This window comes from Macaca mulatta, chromosome 5 (genome assembly GCF_049350105.2).
Source record: "Macaca mulatta isolate MMU2019108-1 chromosome 5, T2T-MMU8v2.0, whole genome shotgun sequence".
NCBI lineage: Eukaryota > Metazoa > Chordata > Mammalia > Primates > Cercopithecidae > Macaca > Macaca mulatta.
In genome coordinates this window covers 3,066,140-3,084,464 of record NC_133410.1, presented here as the reverse complement: position 1 = coordinate 3,084,464, position 18,325 = coordinate 3,066,140, and the positions used below count along the sequence as shown (strand labels likewise).

The 18,325-nt window shown below is 45.8% G+C and overlaps 1 protein-coding gene across 46 annotated transcripts in view; it reads right to left on the bottom strand.

The window, feature by feature from the left end:
• ADD1 (adducin 1) overlaps positions 1 to 18,325 on the bottom strand; it is a 103,315-nt gene that overhangs the window by 19,159 nt on the left and 65,831 nt on the right. For 19 of the 46 annotated variants that reach the window (XR_013417159.1, XR_013417158.1, XR_013417161.1 and 16 more), the window contains 8 exons: positions 16,546 to 16,626; positions 15,836 to 15,985; positions 12,276 to 12,419; positions 12,072 to 12,170; positions 11,168 to 11,344; positions 5,339 to 5,590; positions 2,505 to 2,606; positions 1,745 to 1,834 (listed from right to left, as the gene is read on the bottom strand). Coding sequence is in view for 39 of the 46 variants with exons in the window: in XM_078001647.1 (XP_077857773.1) it covers positions 1,745 to 1,834; positions 2,505 to 2,606; positions 5,339 to 5,590; positions 11,168 to 11,344; positions 12,072 to 12,170; positions 12,276 to 12,419; positions 15,836 to 15,985; positions 16,546 to 16,626 (1,095 nt within the window). In the remaining 7 variants the exon portion in view is untranslated. 46 annotated transcript variants of the gene reach the window in all.

The window sequence follows — 18,325 nt, the reverse complement described above, 5'->3', positions numbered from 1 at the left end:
GTTATTAGCAGGGATTAGACAGGAATACAGAATCTTTGCTACAAACCCACTTCTATATGGGAACTGGAACACCACTAAAGTGACATGTGCATCTGAATGAAGGTGTGTCAAGTGAAAGAGACGGTTCTGGAAATTTCCTTTGACAAGAATATAAACATGCCTCTCAGCTAAGACTCAACCATGCGGTCAGGCACTTTCTGCCCAGGGCACCAGCTCCTGCACACTAGCAGCCTAATGCTTAGGGAAGGTTTCCTTCTACGAGGGTGGGTTCAGACAGATCTTCCACCTACTGCACACACTAGGTACGCATGCACAGAGGGAAATTACGATGTGGGGTTTCAAACTCTCCTAAGTCTTTCTGCTCTGCGGCATTTAAAAATGTTATTTAGGGTTTATTTTTGAGGTAAATAAATACATTTTATCAACAAGGGCTGACAAAGACTGTCTGAATTCCCATTCCTCTGAAATGACATCTTTCAATGATATGACCTCCAGTGGCTACATTCATGACATTTACAGCCAAAGCTGAACCAGCAAGTGTGGAAGGGCACTCAGGAGTGGCCGCTGCCAACAGCAACAGACTGCCCAGAAGAGCCTGTCTGCAGTGAGCACCGTGGAGAAGGCAAAGTCCCGTGCAGAACTGCGGAAACGCACCACGTCGCTCAGACTGGCCATTTCTCAGCAACAACTTCGAATGCTGGAGATGATCATCACACCTCATACCAAATGTTTTAATTAAAGAATCGAGCAGGTGGAACAGAACCTTCTGTACAATCTCACAAACAGTTTAAAGAGCCATTTGAAGCTACTTCAGTAACTAAGACAATGCCTGAAGAGAGGAGACAGGGAGAGGGGAGGGGAGGGGAGCAAGGCGCATAGACAGGTAGTAAGGACAGGGCAGTGAGTACCTTTCTAAAAGAGAGAGATTTAGCGGGACTAAAGGTCTGCTCTGTAAGCTCGAGCCCTTCGATAGTTTCCGTACAGTCAGAGAGAGGTGCATCCTGAAACAGTAAACTGAGTCACCAGAGCACACCAGGCCCAGCCTGTGAAATATCAGCTGAGAGCACAGGATGGAGCTGGCTAAGAGCATGCAGCAGGGACAGCTGTCAACAGTAAATGTGGTGGTGATGATGGCAGGACGTGCAGACACTGAACACGAAACCAGGACCACGGCTGGCCAAATCCAACAATCGTCTACCCCTGCAGAGTCAGGTGTTAAAGCATTAGGTGGCATATTAGTTTTCAGAGATAACTACTTACACAATTATCTTCAATTATCTTCAATGCCACAAGGCAGAGTCATTTTGTAGAAACGTGTGTGAATGTGCACCACATTTACAGGCACCCAGCCCTCTGCAACCCAAGCAGCACTTTGTTGCAGACAGCAATATGTACCACAACAAGAGTCCCTTAAACCCGCCCTCTCCTAGCACCTTACACAGAATGCTGCTGAACCCGGGCCAAATCTAAGCCCCAAAGCTGGTGGTGTATGTGCCACCCTCATATATGCATGCATTACAAGGGGCGGGACCAGACGGGTGGACACAGCCCTCAGCATGCTCGCTCCATCTAGAACTCAAGGAAAAGTGCCTGGACTATTTCTCATCATGAAGGTTTTAACAAAGGTAACTGGTTGCCTAGAATACTTACCTCATAAAGTCACTCTCTCAATTTCAGAATAACTTTGGAGAAGGCAGTCACACAGCCACCACCCACTAATGTCAGAGACACTCTGGGCTCTCACCTGGACGAGGCTCCTGTCCATCACTACACCACACAAAACCTGGGACTGAGGGCCAGCCGTCTTAATGTCCTGTAAATTCTGCTCTCGGATCTGAGGATAGGAAGGAGAGGCACATATCAGCGGTCCTGAGCAGCCATGCTGCCTGGGAGCCATGCTGCTATGCACTTGGGCCCCAGCCACATGGAAGCTACACTTCAGCTCTCCCCGTGCCCTACGCAGGCAGGATGGCCCCATGTGTTCTGAGTGAGCGCCATGCCCGCTTAGTGGGGTGTTGGTCTGCAGGGATGGAGACTATTCCCAGCTCCCCACATCTTTCAGATGTTTGAGCAGGGCACCTATCTCTCACTATCATTAACTTGGTGTCATTAACACTCTCTGCATGTCTGTTGTCTAGTGATGTGAGCACTGGCAGGGCTCCTGCTCTGATAAACCAAATGCCACTCCCAAGTCTTTGAACGAACCCTGAAAATCAGGGACAGGAGTCTGCTCTTGTTAAGAACAGGTTTTGCAGCTTCCAGTTCTGACCTGTGAGCAAACATCACTTCACGAATCCACAGGGCCCAAACAAAATGTCTGCTGCTCATACTTCACCCCGCTGGCAGAACAGCAGCAGTGGGAAGAGATGGCTTCAGTTACAACAGTGGCAACAACAGCAGATGTCCTCTGCTAGAAGCAAGCACACCCCCCCCCAAACCAAAGCAGCTGGCATCCCTTCCAATCCCACACCCAAGCCCCTACTGAGTGCCGACGCAGGACACACCTTGTTCCTCATCTCCTGGACCTCTTTTGGATTAGTGTTCAATGGAACAAACAGGTTAGGGACAGCAGAGGTGGAAGTTCTATGTCCATCCTCTTTAGTCCACTGTAATATCAAGAACAGTTGAAAAGTCAGAATTATGACAACAATAAGTGACACAGCATCCAATCTATCCAGTTTATCTCACATCTGGTCATGCACTGAACATCACAGAGAGGAATGAACCAATGACCACATCTTCTGGGTCACTCAGCAGAGTCGCCATGGGAGCAGGATGCAGCCACATGAAGACCAGTTAATAGTGGAAGTCAAAGTCATGACTGATGGAAAAGGACCATCTGGAAAGCCCAGCTGAATCTGGGTCACAACGTAGGCTGACGACAGAGCTGAGCCCCATAACCCTGGGACCAGCAGGGGAGGCCCCTCAGAGACCATTGGTTCACCGCTCTGAAAATCATCCAACACCAAAGCCAACTGGAAGCATGAGATGACAGGGTCATGAAAAGCAATGTGATGCTGCTACCCAGGGGTAGGGAGGAGCCTGCACCGTGAGGCAAGAGTGGGCATCACCAAAGTTTTGTGTTAAAATAAATGACAGCATCAGAATGCACTGTCTGCGTAACTATTTCAACCCAAGAAAATTACTGTACGGACACTTACACAGTAGCTACCTGGAAGAAGAGTTTGGTGATGTCGAATATTTTATATAACTTAATATTTTTGAGTGTTACAAAAATATCCCAAACAAACTTGAAGCGCTTCATGAGTCCTTAATATTTAAAGGCTGTTTTAGTATCAGTGCATCTCGGCAGCATGCTCAGCCTTCCACTCATAATTTTTTTTTGGATCTCCAATCAAATTTGAGATTTTTCATCAAATTCTAAGGCATGAGTAAGCACTGAACATTAAAACAAGCCCATCTTCGAGAGCAAATGTTATGCCTTTCAGAATACTTTCGAGAGGCAGTAAGATAGCCATAAACCATACAACTTTAAAAAAAAGCAACAAAACCATCAAATGCTGAGCCACTGCGAGGAGAGTGTGGAATGGGCATGGAGCTGTGGGTACTCACTGATGGTTATCTTCTCAGATAAAAACAACTCCAGCGTTTTATTAAAAATAATTTTCAGTCAAAACATTCAAACAGCAACCTCAGAAACTCGAACACATTTGAAAAAGTAACAACAGTCATTATAAATGAAAAGATACCAACCTGGGAGCACTGCATGGAATCTGTATCCCTCCAGAACAGTAAGAAACAAATTTAAATGCGGAGCAAGGCCTCCCCTTGGATGTACACATTGACTAAAAGGCCTAAAGTGACTTCGTTGTTTTGCAAGCTAATGGTAAATAAAGCTCGCGCTGCTGCCTGAACACTTGGGGAAAAAATTCCTCACGACAACTCAGCACTGTGCTTCACATCAGCCACAGAAAGGTGTTTTGGGTTTTTTTTGTTTTTTGTTTTTTTTAATAAGGCCCACTTCCTTTAACAAGTGAAACAACTAAAAAATAAACAAATGAAAGAAAAGGGGAAGACAGGAAGGGGGGTAAAGGAGACAAGGAGGGAGGAGAGAAGAGGAGAGACGCACTCCCACGCTCGGAGCCCCACGGCCACACAGGGTCCCTGCCCAGGTGCCATGGCCGCTCAGGAGCACAGAGGCTTCTCACCAACTGCATCAGGAAAACACCAGGACCACCTGGGGAAGACACAACTTTTTTCTTTAAATAAATCTATAAAGCAAAGCACTGTTAGAAGGGGAAAAGAAAGCCCCGCTTTATGTATTTGGTTGCCCAGGTTTTAGGAGCATCGAATCTAACTTCAACTGAACTCCTAATGAACTAGTCATGCAAATGAGTCTGCTTCAGCCTCTGTCTCCTCCATTCCAGGGGCTTCTGGAAACGGGCCTCTTCTACGGTTTAAAGCAGAGCTGGGTGGACTGTTAGAGGTAGGTTACAGGAGGAGTAAAGACCGATCTTCAGAGGAGGTCTCAGTACCACGACATGGGAGCACCTCTCAGGGCAAACGGTAACTGAGCGGCATTACCGCTGAAACGAAGCACCCTTGCAGCGTCTGTCGCTGGTGCCTGCAGATGGCCTGCGCTGCACTTGGGTCATGCCGCACCCAGCAGGAGTCAGAAGATGACTCACTACTATGGCCGTCTACTCACATGCAACAGTCCATGCAGAGGGCAGCTGGGGGTGTGCATTCGGAGGCTTTGGGATAGAAAGCAGGGGAGTAACACTAAGGGCAGGGGACAAGGGTCAGCAGAGAACACGCCAGGGAGCCACGAGGGAAAACTGCTTAAGAAAACACTGAAGACTTAAAGAAGAAACTTTAGTGACTTGAAACCACTGGAGTCCACAACATTAAAATATCAGGTTTAGGACTGAAGTGTCTTTTTGTGCATGAAATATTAAGAGTCCCTGAATACAATTTGAATTAAATCAGAAGAGCTCCTATTTGTAGGTTAATACATGTACACTATTTTGTATTTCTGCTATATACGGAGATACACTGGAACTACTGCAGAGTCACATTACATCTTAAGCAGTTTCAAGCAGACAGTATTACCCGGATTTGAGTAATGCATTCAGTGGACTTAGGTTCAGAACTACAAGAAAGTGAATAAGGAAGGTTCGCTTTACACCTGGGTCAGAAAGGCTGGATTCCCAAAGCCTCCGAAGCCCCAGCTACCCAACTTGCTCTACATCATCTAACTATGAACAGTAAGGTAGGCACAGACCAAGCAGTTGGTAATACAGCTTGGCACGCAGACACCGGACGAGAGAGACTGCAGCAAGGGTTTCACGTGATCGTGTGTAATGTTCGTCCACACCTTAGTCTTCGACTTGGGACTGCTTCCATTCTGCCCCTCCTCGGAAGCTTCATCGCCCCGGCCAGAGTTCAGCCATCTTGTCTTCTCCCGCTGCTGCTTCTGAAAACTGTGTCTGAGAGGGGAGCAAGTGCCCGAATCACCGTCACTACCAAAGGAGTAACCTGTGACACTAGCAGGAACTTCCACATCGCTGTATTTTTTAGACTTCTCTCTCAGAGCAGGGTATCGATAAGGGTAGCCAGTTCTGTAGCCCTAGGGTCCAAGGAGAGTGAAAGACAGTCAATATTCCAGATCTCAAAACAGGGTTTCACTTTGGAAAATCATGTGGCAATATCCACAAAAGTTGAACACATGCATACCCTATGACTCAGCAATTCCACTCCTAATTTTATACCCAATAGAAGCAAACGTGTTCACCAAAAAGCCAGGTACTAAAATGTGAAGAGCAACCCTACTCCTCGTAAACCACAGTTGGAAACAACCCAAAAGTCCATCCGTACAAGAGATGGACAGTGTACTGTCTTCATAAGATGGCCTAGAGAAACACAATGTGCTCTAAACCAACCACGTGGATGACTCTCCTGAAGGCAAAGCTGAGTGAGAGAGACCAATCTGCAAAAAACATAGACCATGTAACTCCATTCATTGAAAGTGCAGAAGATGCAAAACAGCCTTTGTTTTGGTTGTCCTGGGAGACAGGACAGTTGTCACCCCTGGGATGGGACAAGTGAACTGAAGGAGGTGCTGGGGATGTTCTGAGGTGCTGCTACTGTTGCTCTTATTGACTGCTGGTTATACAGAGGGTTCAGTTTTTAAAAATTAACAAACTGAACACTTGCAGTAGGTGTACTCTCTTGCTTACCTATCTCAGCAAAAAATTAAAGTTGAACACCCAAACAGGGCTTACATGCTGCCAGCTACTGTGCAGGTTATATTCATCAACCTACTTAATAGATTTTTACCTCTTAAGTTACAGTTTAAATACTGTGGTAATCTTTAGGTAAGTAAGGTAAATAAGTATACTCATGACAACTGGTTCTCAGCAAAATTACTTTACATCTGAATACAACAACATTCAAATTCACCTCCAGCTCTGCCTCATGACCATGTGCTGTGTGGTAAAAGACGGCCCCACTTACTTCACACTTCTACTGGACCAACTTGTCTGCAGAGTCCTCCCACAGACAGCATCTCTAAGGGCAAGGACGGTGTCCTCTGCATGTCTCCTGGCCAGTGCTTAGCACTTGTTAAGTGTGACAGACAGACTTCATAGTGGCCCCAGGCCCCCAGCTCCTATAATCCCCTCCCACCTTGAGCATGGGTGAGATGTCTGACTTGCTTCTAAGTAGAATTCACAAAAGGTGATGACGGGCTATATCACAGAAGAGTGTAGCGCCTGTCTTATAAGAGTCTCTCTCTCCACTGCTGGATCTGAAGAAGCAAAGCTGCCAAGAATGCTTCAGCCCTGAGAAAAGGAATTCTGTCCGCAGTCTAGAAGAGCCTGGATGTGGATCCTCTGAGTCAAGTCTCATGATGAGAACCAGCCCTAGCCAACACCCTGAATGCAGCCTTTATGAGACCCTAGGTTGAGTTCGCTGTGCCTGGACTCCTGCTCCATAGAAGCTGGGAAATAAATGGCTGCTGCTCGAAGCCGCCAGGTCTGTAGTGATTTGTTGCACAGCACAGACAGGTAATACAGGGGATGCCAAAGAGCTGTCTGCTAAACAACCTAACAGATTTGCACCTGAACCAAGTCACTCACAGCACCTTCACAATACATCACAAGAGAATTAGGACTTGGAAGGACTGCATGGGGCCAGACATACAGGAAACTTCAGTGGCCTGTGCCCTGCTGGCTACGGTACTCTAGAAACATACCTCTCAATTCAGAATTCTCTCTCCCCTCTGCTCTTTTTGGGGGGCCACCTTCATTACTAATCACTCTTTCAATATATTTTTTTAATTTTTTTTAATTTAATTTTTTTTTCAAGACAGAGTCTTACTCTGTTGCCCAGGCTGGAGTGCAGTGGCGCCATCTTGGCTCACTGCAACCTCCACCTCCCGGGTTCAAGCGATTCTCCTGCCTCAGCCTCCCGAGTCGCTGAGATTACAGGCACGTGCCACCACACCCAGCTAATTTTTTGCATTTTTAGTAGAGATGGAGTTTCACTGTGTTAGCTAGGACGGTCTCGATCTCCTGACCTCATGAGCTGCCTGCCTCGGCCTCCCAAAGTGCTGGGATTACAGACATGAGCCACCATGCCCGGTCCCCCATAATTTTATTTATTTATTTAATTTTTTTTTTGAGATGGAGTCTTTTTTGAGATGGAGTCTTGCTCTGTCACCCAGGCTGGAGTGCTGTGGCTCGACCTTGGCTCACTGCAACCTCTGCCTCCCGGGTTCAAGCGATTCTTCTACCTCAGCCTCCTGAGTAGCTGGGATTACAGACACCCTCCACCATACCTGGCTAATTTTTATAAAGAAGGGGTTTCACCATGTTGGCCAGGCTGGTCTTGGACTCCTGGCCTGAGGTGATCCGCCTGCCTTGGCCTCCCAAAGTGCTGGGATGACAGGCATGAGCCACCATGCCTGGCCTACATTTTTTTAAAAAGGTAATAACAATCACTAATGGAGTTGTTTTGGGTTTTATTTTCATAATTATCCTCAGAAAGATAAGGTAAATGTCTGTACTGGCAATTTTCCCATTTCTGAGCATGCTTTGTTGAGGAATAATAAAAGATAATGACTCTGCCATAAAGACTATCTGCAAAAAAAAACACAGTTCTTATTAATTCAAGTTTCCTCTTGCTTAAAAAGAGCCAGGACTCAGTAATCTCCCTAACTTCAGAATAAACCACCCAGGACTCATCAACATCATTTTTTCCTGACACCATACGGATTTTTCTTTATTCTTCCCCTTTAAACGCTGTTAAACCAAAACCAGAAGTAATACTCAGACCTCAGAACTACTACCTGGCTTGTAGTTAAAAACATGGCTTTGGGTCAGGCATGGTAGTTTGCACCTGTAATCCTAGCACTTTGGGAGGCTGAGGTGGGAGGACTGCTTGAGCCCAGGAGTTCAACACCAGCCTAGGCAACATGATGAGATCCTGTCTCTACCAAAAAAAGAAAGAAAGAAAAAAAAATATATGGATTTGTTCTTTCTTTGAGAAACGGAAATTGTATCTTGACTTTCTTTTGCGGGGGGAACAATTTAGCATTTTTTTCTAACTGTAGAAGTTCAAATGAAATATATCTCTCTTTTTGAAATTTTTTTATTTTTTGTGGAGAGGAGTCTTGCTATGTTGCCCAGGCTGGTCTCAAGCTCCTGGTCTCCCACCTCAGCCTCCTGAAGTGCTGGGATCACAGGTGTGAGCCACTGTGCTCGGCTGCAATATATATTATAGTGTGGAAATTGGCAACTATTCTCCACTTAGTTATTAGCAAACAACATATATGCCAATCCCAATGCTAAATTAAAACATGGACTATGATTAGTGATTCCTGTCTAGTTTATTTCTCATAAATAATATGGCCTTCTAATATTAAAACAATCTGTACACATTAAGGACACTGAATAAACATTCATCATGCTTTTTGTAATGAATGTTTTACTTATTAATCATTCATCCTTCTCTTCCTTCCCTACCAAATCAGAGTTTCTGCTCGATTTTGACCTTCCCCTCTAGGATGTGCTTTCAGTGCAGTCTCTGGTGGCTGCTGTGCATTCTGAACCCCTCTCTCCCCTTCCTTACACTGACTTTAAGTAGAAGAGCAGCGAAATGTTGCCGTATTTACCAGGAGGCAGGGGCTGTGTGACTGGGCCAACCCCAGCCCTCCTCACCTTGTGCAGCCATGCTGAATGACCTGGTTCCTGACACACACCTGGGCCATGGCTGCCCCACTCTCAAGCCTTCTCCAGCTGTGAGTTCCTGCAGCTTCACTACCCTGGCTGGCCACCCAACTCTAAGTGCTTCTTCAGCCTTCTTTGTGAGTTCTTGCTCCTCTTCCTACTTCCTTGACCAATCAGCACCCACCTCTGCCTGCAAGCTCTCATCATGCCTGTGACTGCACAGATCACAGAGGCAGGGCTCATTTGGGATTAATTTGTCCATTTCTCTTATTAGGTCATAAACTCCTGAGGGCAAGAACTGTGTCCTGTTCATGACTCAATAGTAGACAGTCAATTAATGTAATCAATCTTACTGATTATATGAACTTTGAAAAGTTACGCTAGACTCTGCCTTCTCTGTTCCTCTGTCACTGATTGAGTCTACTCCACTGATTGACTATCGCGCCCAGGCAGAAAACCCTCAGTTTTTCCTTTCTAGCGGACAATATTCATCATGAGTGCAAAGAATTTCAGTAAGAACATTTAACATAGCCTGAATCACACCTATGAATTCTCTTTATTCCAAACCTTCAGGAAAGTTAAACTTCCTGCCTCCTGAAGCCACCCATCTCATCTGTGATCTGTGATCCTGTCCAGTACTGGCTGGCAGCATACAAGGACACTGGCCCCTCTGAGGCCTTTTCCCCACACTGACATGTCCTCACATCTACACCTCTTGAGGTCACGTGGTGTTAGGATGGACCACTGTGACCCCCATCTAAGAGGTCTGATGTGCAGCATGGAAGGGATCTGCTCCAGAGCCCTGTGTCTGATGATGTGGCTGCAGGACTGAGACCCCAAGGGCAGTGTTCTAACACAGCTCTAGGAACTGAGTAACGATCCTGACAAAGTCAAGATGAACCTGAAAGGTGCACCATACGGTGCATGTTTCCATCTCCCCACTCCCATTGTCTGCAGCTGTGCTGTGGCCTCTTCATGCTGTCATCCTTTTTTTTTCCCCAGGCTTTCAAACTCAGGCTAAGATCCTACCTATTTTTTGAGATCATTTCCAAGGGCTACCTTCCACATAAAATTTTCTCTCCAGTCCTTGCAAAAGAATGAAATTCTTCACAGCAACGCTATAACACAGAACACATCCTGCGTGTCCTCCTATCACAGTGTGGGCTCACTTTCCTTGTGTGCTGGAGGCCCCACGGGCCTGCCCTCTGGACCATGCCGGGTTCTGTCCCTGCAATAAGCAGCTCAGGGGCTCCCACACTGTGGACAGGGAGTGGATACCCATGTAACACAGTCATCAGGCCCCAAACAGCCAGGACCTGCTGTTAAGGCAAAAGCCTAAGTACCTGACTGACCTATTTCAAAAGCGCCACCTCTCTCACTTGCTTGTGGGACGGCGGGGACTGAGCTGATGCAGCTGGTCATTCAGCAGCCTATGCATTCTCTGTGCTCTTGTCCCCACTGAGTCCAAACACAAAGGTTATCTTTAAAAAATAAAACAATAGGCCGGGCGCGGTGGCTCACGCCTGTAATCCCAGCACTTTGGGAGGCTGAGGCGGGCAGATCACGAGGTCAGGAGATCTGAAACCATCCTGGCTAACACGGTGAAACCCCGTCTCTACTAAAAATACAAAAAATTAGCCAGGCATGGTGGTGGGCGGCTGTAGTCCCAGCTACTCGGCAGGCTGAGGCAGGAGAATGGCGTGAACCTGGGAGGCGGAGCTTGCAGTGAGCCGAGATCACGCCACTGCTCTCCAGCCTGGGCGACAGAGCGAGACTCTGTCTCAAAAAAAAAAAAAAAAAACAATACCAGGAACCCTTCACCTCTATATTTTATTGTAATTTACTGCTTCTTCATGACTTTGAGGGTGAAAATATTCAGATACTGCATAAAGACAGCAATCTCACTTGCTATAAGAACACCAACACTGGTGCTTTTAGACATAAGGTTTATCATCAAGTAGTGGCACCACTCTTACCAGATTATCAAGCATCCGCATGAGGGCTTCAAATTCCTGCTCACCAATCTGCCACTTGGGAAGCGATCCAGTGCCTTCTCCTACAGGAGACCCTGGGGAACGGGACTTGGCTTTGTACTTCTCAGGATTCAGCAGGACTAAGTTGTCTGGTCCTCCTGCACTGGCCAGAGTTCGAACCTTTTCCAAAACACACACAGCATGGCTTGAGTTCCTTACTGAGATCAAGAGGGTCAGATGACTTGAATAAAAATGCAGATTTCAAAAGAAACCAAATCTCTAGAGTGTAAGAATAGAAAATGTAGAATGCATAGTGATAGACTGATCACAGGCTTACTTTCAGATGTATTTCTTTAGCATGACAAAAATGTTGGACACCAAAGTTGGCAAAGAAATGAGAAAACACAGCACCTTTCAGGATCCTACAAAGGACTTGGGACCTCACTATGCCACAGACATAAGTCAAGAAGCAAAGGGGAGAACATGAACTAAGGGCTGACAGAGCAGAGGGGAACTCACAGCTGTAAGCTGCAGGCAACTCTCTGAGTCTCTACTTCTTTATGCCTGCTTTTTCAAAGAGTACTGTGGGGGGGTCACACGACATCACGTACGAGATGACACACGCTAAGCATCTGATGCCAGGCCTGGTACACACCAGTACTCCATAAACGGTAGTGACTGACATATTTGAAAATTTAAAAATTAGAAATGAAAAGTCCAGTAATCCTTTGCCAACTTCAATCAGTGAAACAGCATTTCTCCTGATCAAGTCCCAAATCCATGAGCTTATCTTTGGCAAAGAGATTGCTCAAAGACTCCTCTCCTACTCGATAAGTATCAAAAAATCTATGTGAACCCCAGACACATCTAAATAAACTGCAGAGTGATTGGAATGGTTGTCCCCTACCTGGATCTCACAGGCAACCACAAGGTTATGGATGTAATAGAAGGCCTCCTCAACGCTCTCTCCAACTGACACGAGCCCATGGTTCCGGAGAATAAGAACCTGAGGGGAAGCAGGAGTGCTCTATGGAGCTGGACAAGAAGACTGGTCCTTTGCTTTACTCTTCTTTCTGCTATACTTTAAATACCAGATTAGACGCCTACTGACCTTGCTTTTAGGCCCCAGATTTTTCTGAATCAAAACTTTTTCCTCTTCATCAACCAGAATGCCATGGTAGTCATGATAAGCCACTTCTCCAAGGGAAAGTGCCTCCGGGGAGATTGGCAAGAGGCCACATTTCATCGCAGAGACCTAGAGACCAAACGGTCGCCATGAAGAAGGAAATGCCGGGGTTACACAATGACCAATGATATGGTAAATGCTTTCCTCGCAGAAATAAAATAGGAAGGGAAGTGTTTTTGTTCTCTTCTTGAAAACAAATAAATCTATGAACTTAAGACAAACTTGACTTCCAGTGCTAACAATTCACACTTAAAAACAAAATTATCCTTAAACTAGGAGAGCTTCAAAAGAAAATCCACATCTTTCTAGACTTTTTCCCACTGATTATAAGTGCTGTGTAAACCTGGATTTAATTATACAATGAGCACTGCATCTAGTGCAAGGAGCAGACCACAGACTCCTCTGAGGACTCAGTACATTTCAAAAGAAGGCTTCCCGTCAGGTATGGTGGCTCACACCTGTAATCCCAACATTCAAGAGGCTAAGGCAGGTGGATCACTTGAGCCCGGAAGTTCGAGGTCAGCCTGGGCAACAAAGGGAGACCCCCGCCTCTACAAATAATATTTTTAAATTAGCCAGATGTGATGGCATGCATCTGTAGTCAAGAGGCTACTCAAGAGGCTGAAGCAGGAGGAATCCTGAACGCAGGAATTCAAAGCCAGCCTGGGCAACATATGAGACCCTCATCTCTTTAAAAAAAAAAAAAAAAAAAAAAAAGGAGGAGGTTTTCCAAGTGCTCTAAAGTTTTGTGTACTTTTTATCTTAGGTTGTAGATAACACTGAAACACCTAAAAATTAGATGAAAGCAAATTTATACAAGTTTGTATATATGTAATTATATATATACAATTTATATATAATTTCTTATATAATTTCTCTACATGTATTTAAGTAAAACTGACTCTCAAAGAGAAAAATCTAAGTGTTCATAGAGTCCTTAAGTTTCCTAAAATTCCCCAGAGTGGCCTCAGAATATGCCATTTTTGAAGGTCTTCTAAAGACAAGACCTATAGACAGCAACATTATGACCCTAAAGTAACAGGCTCCGAAGATTCAAAAACTATCTTTAGGTACAACAATTCCATACAGAAAAGTTCATCTAAAAAGACAATACCACATTTAACTCCTTCCATAGTATCAGCTCTCATACAAGAAATTTCCTTACCAAGCAAAATTATTTTGATAATTTTAAAAACAGGCTGGGCGCAGTGGCTCATGCCCATAAACCCAGTAATTTGGGAGCCAAGGCGGGCAGATCACTTGAAGCCAGGAGTTCAAGACCAGCCTGGTCAACATGGTGAAACCCCATCTCTACCAAAAAATACAAACATCAGCCAGGTGAAGTGGCACGTGCCTGTAGTCCCAGCTACTCAGGAGACTGAGGTGGGAGAATTGTTTAGAACCCAGGAGGTGGAAGTTGCAGTGAGCCAAGATCGTGCCACTGCACTCCAGCCTGGGAGACAGAGTGAGATCCTGTCTCAAAAAAACAAACAAAAACACATTACATGATAGCTGTTCATAACCATACTGTCAAAAGTACCTTTAATACTTCTTGGCCGGGCGCGGTGACTCAAGCCTGTAATCCCAGCACTTTGGGAGGCCGAGACGGGCGGATCACAAGGTCAGGAGATCAAGACCATCCTGGCTAACACGGAGAAACCCCGTCTCTACTAAAAAAAAATACAAAAAACTAGCCGGGCATGGTGGCGGCACCTGTAGTCCCAGCTACTCGGGAGGCTGAGGCAGGAGAATGGCGTGAACCAGGGAGGCGGAGCTTGCAGTGAGCCGAGATCGCGCCACCGCACTCCAGCCCGGGCGACAGAGCGAGACTCCGTCTCAAAAAAAAAAAAAAAAAACTTCTTAAAAATCCATAAACATTTTAGTGGCTGGAGTGACATGCATTCTTCCAGGAAAAAAAAATCACATCATTCACACAATGATGTATCTATTACACCACGATGAAACAAACCGGAGGTAATATTCATCCAAATAATCCAACACACATGACATTAAAACATCAAGATCAGGTTCGGCGTGGTGGTTCACGCCTGTAATCCCAGCACTTTGAGAGGCCAAGGTGGGCAGATCACTTGAGGTCTGGAGTTCCAGACCAGCCTGGTCAACATGATGAAACCCCATCATGACTAAAAGTACAAAAATTAGCTGGGCGTGGTGGTGTGCACCTGTAGTCCCAGCTACTTGGGAGGCTGAAGCAAGAGAATTGCTTGAACCCGAGGGGCAGAGGTTCCAGTGAGCTGGGAGTACGCCACTGCACTTCAGCCTGCGTGACAGAGCAAGACTCCATCTCCAAAAAAAAACCCAGGATCAGTTAAAATACAGCATTACTGAATCAATAAGGTCATCTGTTGTACAATAAACCCCAAAAGTTCTTACACAGAATTGGTGATAAAAAGCATATTTCTCAAGTACTGTGCTTTCACATGACATTGAGCAGATAGCCTGCATGTGCACTTTCACACGGAGGGGTCTGGGGCTTTGTCAGGGTGGCCTGTTCATACCAGAAGGGGGAGGGGAGGGTTCCTGAGCAGCTTGGAAGCCAAGCCTCGTAAGAGCCAGCACTGCCTGTGTCTCTTCCCCCAGCTGCTCCTTTTCTTCTCCCCGTCACAATCCAGCCTGGGTCCCGCTGGATGGCTACGGGGAGCTGGACAGGTTGGTTTCTAGGCTTCAACCTCTCCCTTTCCCCAGCTCATCCTCACAGACTGTCCTCATGTTCAAGTCTCCTGCACCCCAAAAACCCTTCCCTGAGCCCACAGCACCCTGAACCCGCCACCCCAGCTTGCCCTATCCTTCTTTTCCCATTCTTGGTCTCGAATGAGGTGCCTGCTTACTGCTGTCATTTTGCACTTCCCCACAGTCTTTGACACCCTGAAATCTTACCTCTCCCTCAAGTCTCTATAACTTTGTTTTGTTTACTGTTATTTTACTTTTTTGAGACAAGGTCTTACTGTCACTCAGGCTAGAGTTCAGTGGCACAATCATAGCTCACTGAAACCTCAACCTCCTTGGTTCAAAATCTTCCCACCTCAGCCTCCCAAGTAGCTGGGAGTACAGGCATGCATCACACCTGGTTAATTTTTTAATTTTTTTGTACAGATGGGGTCTCACTATGTTGCCCAGGCTGGTCTCCAACTCCTGGGCTCAGCAATCCTCTCACCTCAGCATCCCAAAGCCGTGTGATTACAGGCATGAGCCACCATGCCCAGCCATAATTTTCTAATTGTTAAATCTAATAGGCATTTTCAGACTTATTACATGTTTTTCAAAATTAAATGGGATATATGGATCCCTTACAAGGAAAAAAAAATTATTTTAAGAAAGTCACACTTAGTGGTAAACCATTTTTTTTATATTCAACAAAATTAGTTTTACTGACTATAAACAAGGAAGGGCAAGTCAGAGGAAATGTGCAGTGCCTTTCACTAAGCAGCTTTAAAACTTGAGATGCTACCAGGGCAGCCACTCACCGCGGCCCCTGCTGGGGTGTGAATGTGCACAACACACTTCACGTCCGGGCGTGCAGCATAAATTGCAGAGTGTAAGGTAAAGCCAGCTTGATTTACTCCCAGATTAGTGCTTCCACGATCTACTACATCTCCTTGCAGATTGATCTTAACCTGAAAATAAAAAAACAAAACATTTAAATACCATGAGGACTTCACTTTTCTTTCTTTTTTTTTCATATGGTCTGGCTCTGTCACCCAGGCTGGAGTGCAGTGGTGCGACCTCGGCTTACTGCATCCTCCACCTCCCAGGTTCAAACAATTCTCCCACCTCAGCCTCCCAGGTAGCTGGGACTACAGGTGCGCACCACCATGCCCGGCTAATTTTTGTATTTTTTTGTAGAGTTGGGGTATTGTCATGTTGGCCAGACTGGTCTCGAACTTCTGGACTCAAGTAATCCACCCGCATTGACCTCCCAAAGTACTGGAATTACAGGTGTGAGCCAATGTACCCCACCGCAAGAGGACTTCAAATTACCCTCACTAGAAACTATTGAAACCCAAGGTGACAATATTTGTAACTTCTCTCAAAGGTTTTTCTGTAACTGAACACATCACATAAAACACAGGCTCTTTCTTGTTTCTTGGGTTTTACATATTTAGCTGATCTGAAGATGTCAAATGACCTAATATGACCTGCACATACAAGCTACCAAAGAGAAGGACATTCTTACCAAACTGGATGCAGTCACTTCACTGTAAAGAAGCCCAAAAGGTACAATGAGGAAGTGTTCCTGCTCAGAGTTCACTCTGGTCTGTGGGGAAAATGACTGAATTAGCTCAAAGATCCAAGTGAAATTATTTGCATCTCTTTCAGGCTACAAACTCACAGGTTTGTTTAGAGTGAGCTATGCAGGGAAGTGTTCGTGCACAATGCCTGTCACGAAGCTAAGGTGTACTGGAAGCTTTCCATTATTCTATTGTACTAATTTATCACATATATAAAGTGCTTCTTGCTCACGTTCATGATAACTGACTTTATACAGGAAAAAAATAGTTCCACACTAGCCTTCTGACAGGTCAATACATTACTGCTGGGTTACTCTATTGCACTTTCTAGTGGCTGCCAGTGTCAAAGACAAAAAGGTCTCACCCTCAGGGATATAACAATGAAAACCAAAACTTACTTTTTTTTTTTTTTTTGGAGACAGGGTCTCACTCTGTTGCCCAGGCTGGAGTGCAGTGGCGTGATCATGGCTCACTGCAACTTCTGCCTCCCAGGATCAAGTGATCCTCCCACCTCAGCCTCCCAAGTAGCTGGGACTACAAGTGCACAACACCATGACCAGCTAATTTTTGTATTTTGTATAGAGACAGGGTTTCGCCACGCTGGCCTGGCTGGTCTCAAAAACTCCCGGGCTCAATTGATCCACCTGCCTTGGCCTCTCAAAGTGCTGGGATTATAGGCATGAGCCCCCGTGCCTGGCCAAAACTTACTTTTAAAAAGTCAAACAGAATGTCCTTTTTTTTTCTCCTTGCTGCAGTAGGCATTGACAAAATGAATTTTTTATTTTTTGAGACCGAGTCTGGCTCTGTGGCCCAGGCTGGAGTGCAGTGGCGCGATCTCAGCTCACTGCAAGCTCCGCCTCCCGGGTTCACATCATTCTCCTGCCTCAGCCTCCCGAGTAGCTGGGACTACAGGCGCCTGCCACCATGCCCGGCTAATTTTTTGTATTTTTAGTAGAGATGGGGTTTCACCTTGTTAGCCAGGATGGTCTCGATCTCCTGACCTCATGATCCGCCCGTCTCGGCCTCCCAAAGTGCTGGGATTACAGGCTTGAGCCACTGCGCCTGGCCGACAAAATGAATTTTTAAAAATACTTAGCACCTAGGCTGGGCACTGTGGCTCAAGCCTGTAATCCCAGCGCTTTGGGAGGTGAAGACAAGTGGATCACTTGAGGCCAGGAGTTTGGGACCAGCCTGGTCAACATGGCAAAACCCTGTCTCTACTAAAAAAAAATAAAATATACAACTTAGCCGCGTGTGGTGGCAGGTGCCTGCAGTCCTAGCCACTCAGGTGGCTGAGGCATGAGAATCACTTGGAACCCAAGAGGCAGAGGTTGCAGTGAGTCATGATCGTGCCACTGCACTCTAGCCTGGGTGACAGATAAGACCCTATGTCAATAAAATAAAATAAATAATTAAAACCAACCTGTAGGATGTTGATCATAAAAATCACAATGACAGCAATCTCTTCCTTACTGCTTGAGCCGTTTTGATTTGTTTTTGTTTTTGTTTTTTTTTGAGATGGGGTCTCACTCTGTTGCCCAGGCTGTAATGCAGTGGCACGATCACGCTCACTGCAGCCTCAACCTCCTGGCTCAAGCGATTCACACATCTCAGCCTTCTGAGCAGCTGGGACTACAGGCACAAGTCATTAAGCCTGCCTATTTTTTAAATTTTTATTTTGGTAGAGATGGGGTCTCACTAAGTTGCCCAGGCTTGTCTTGAACT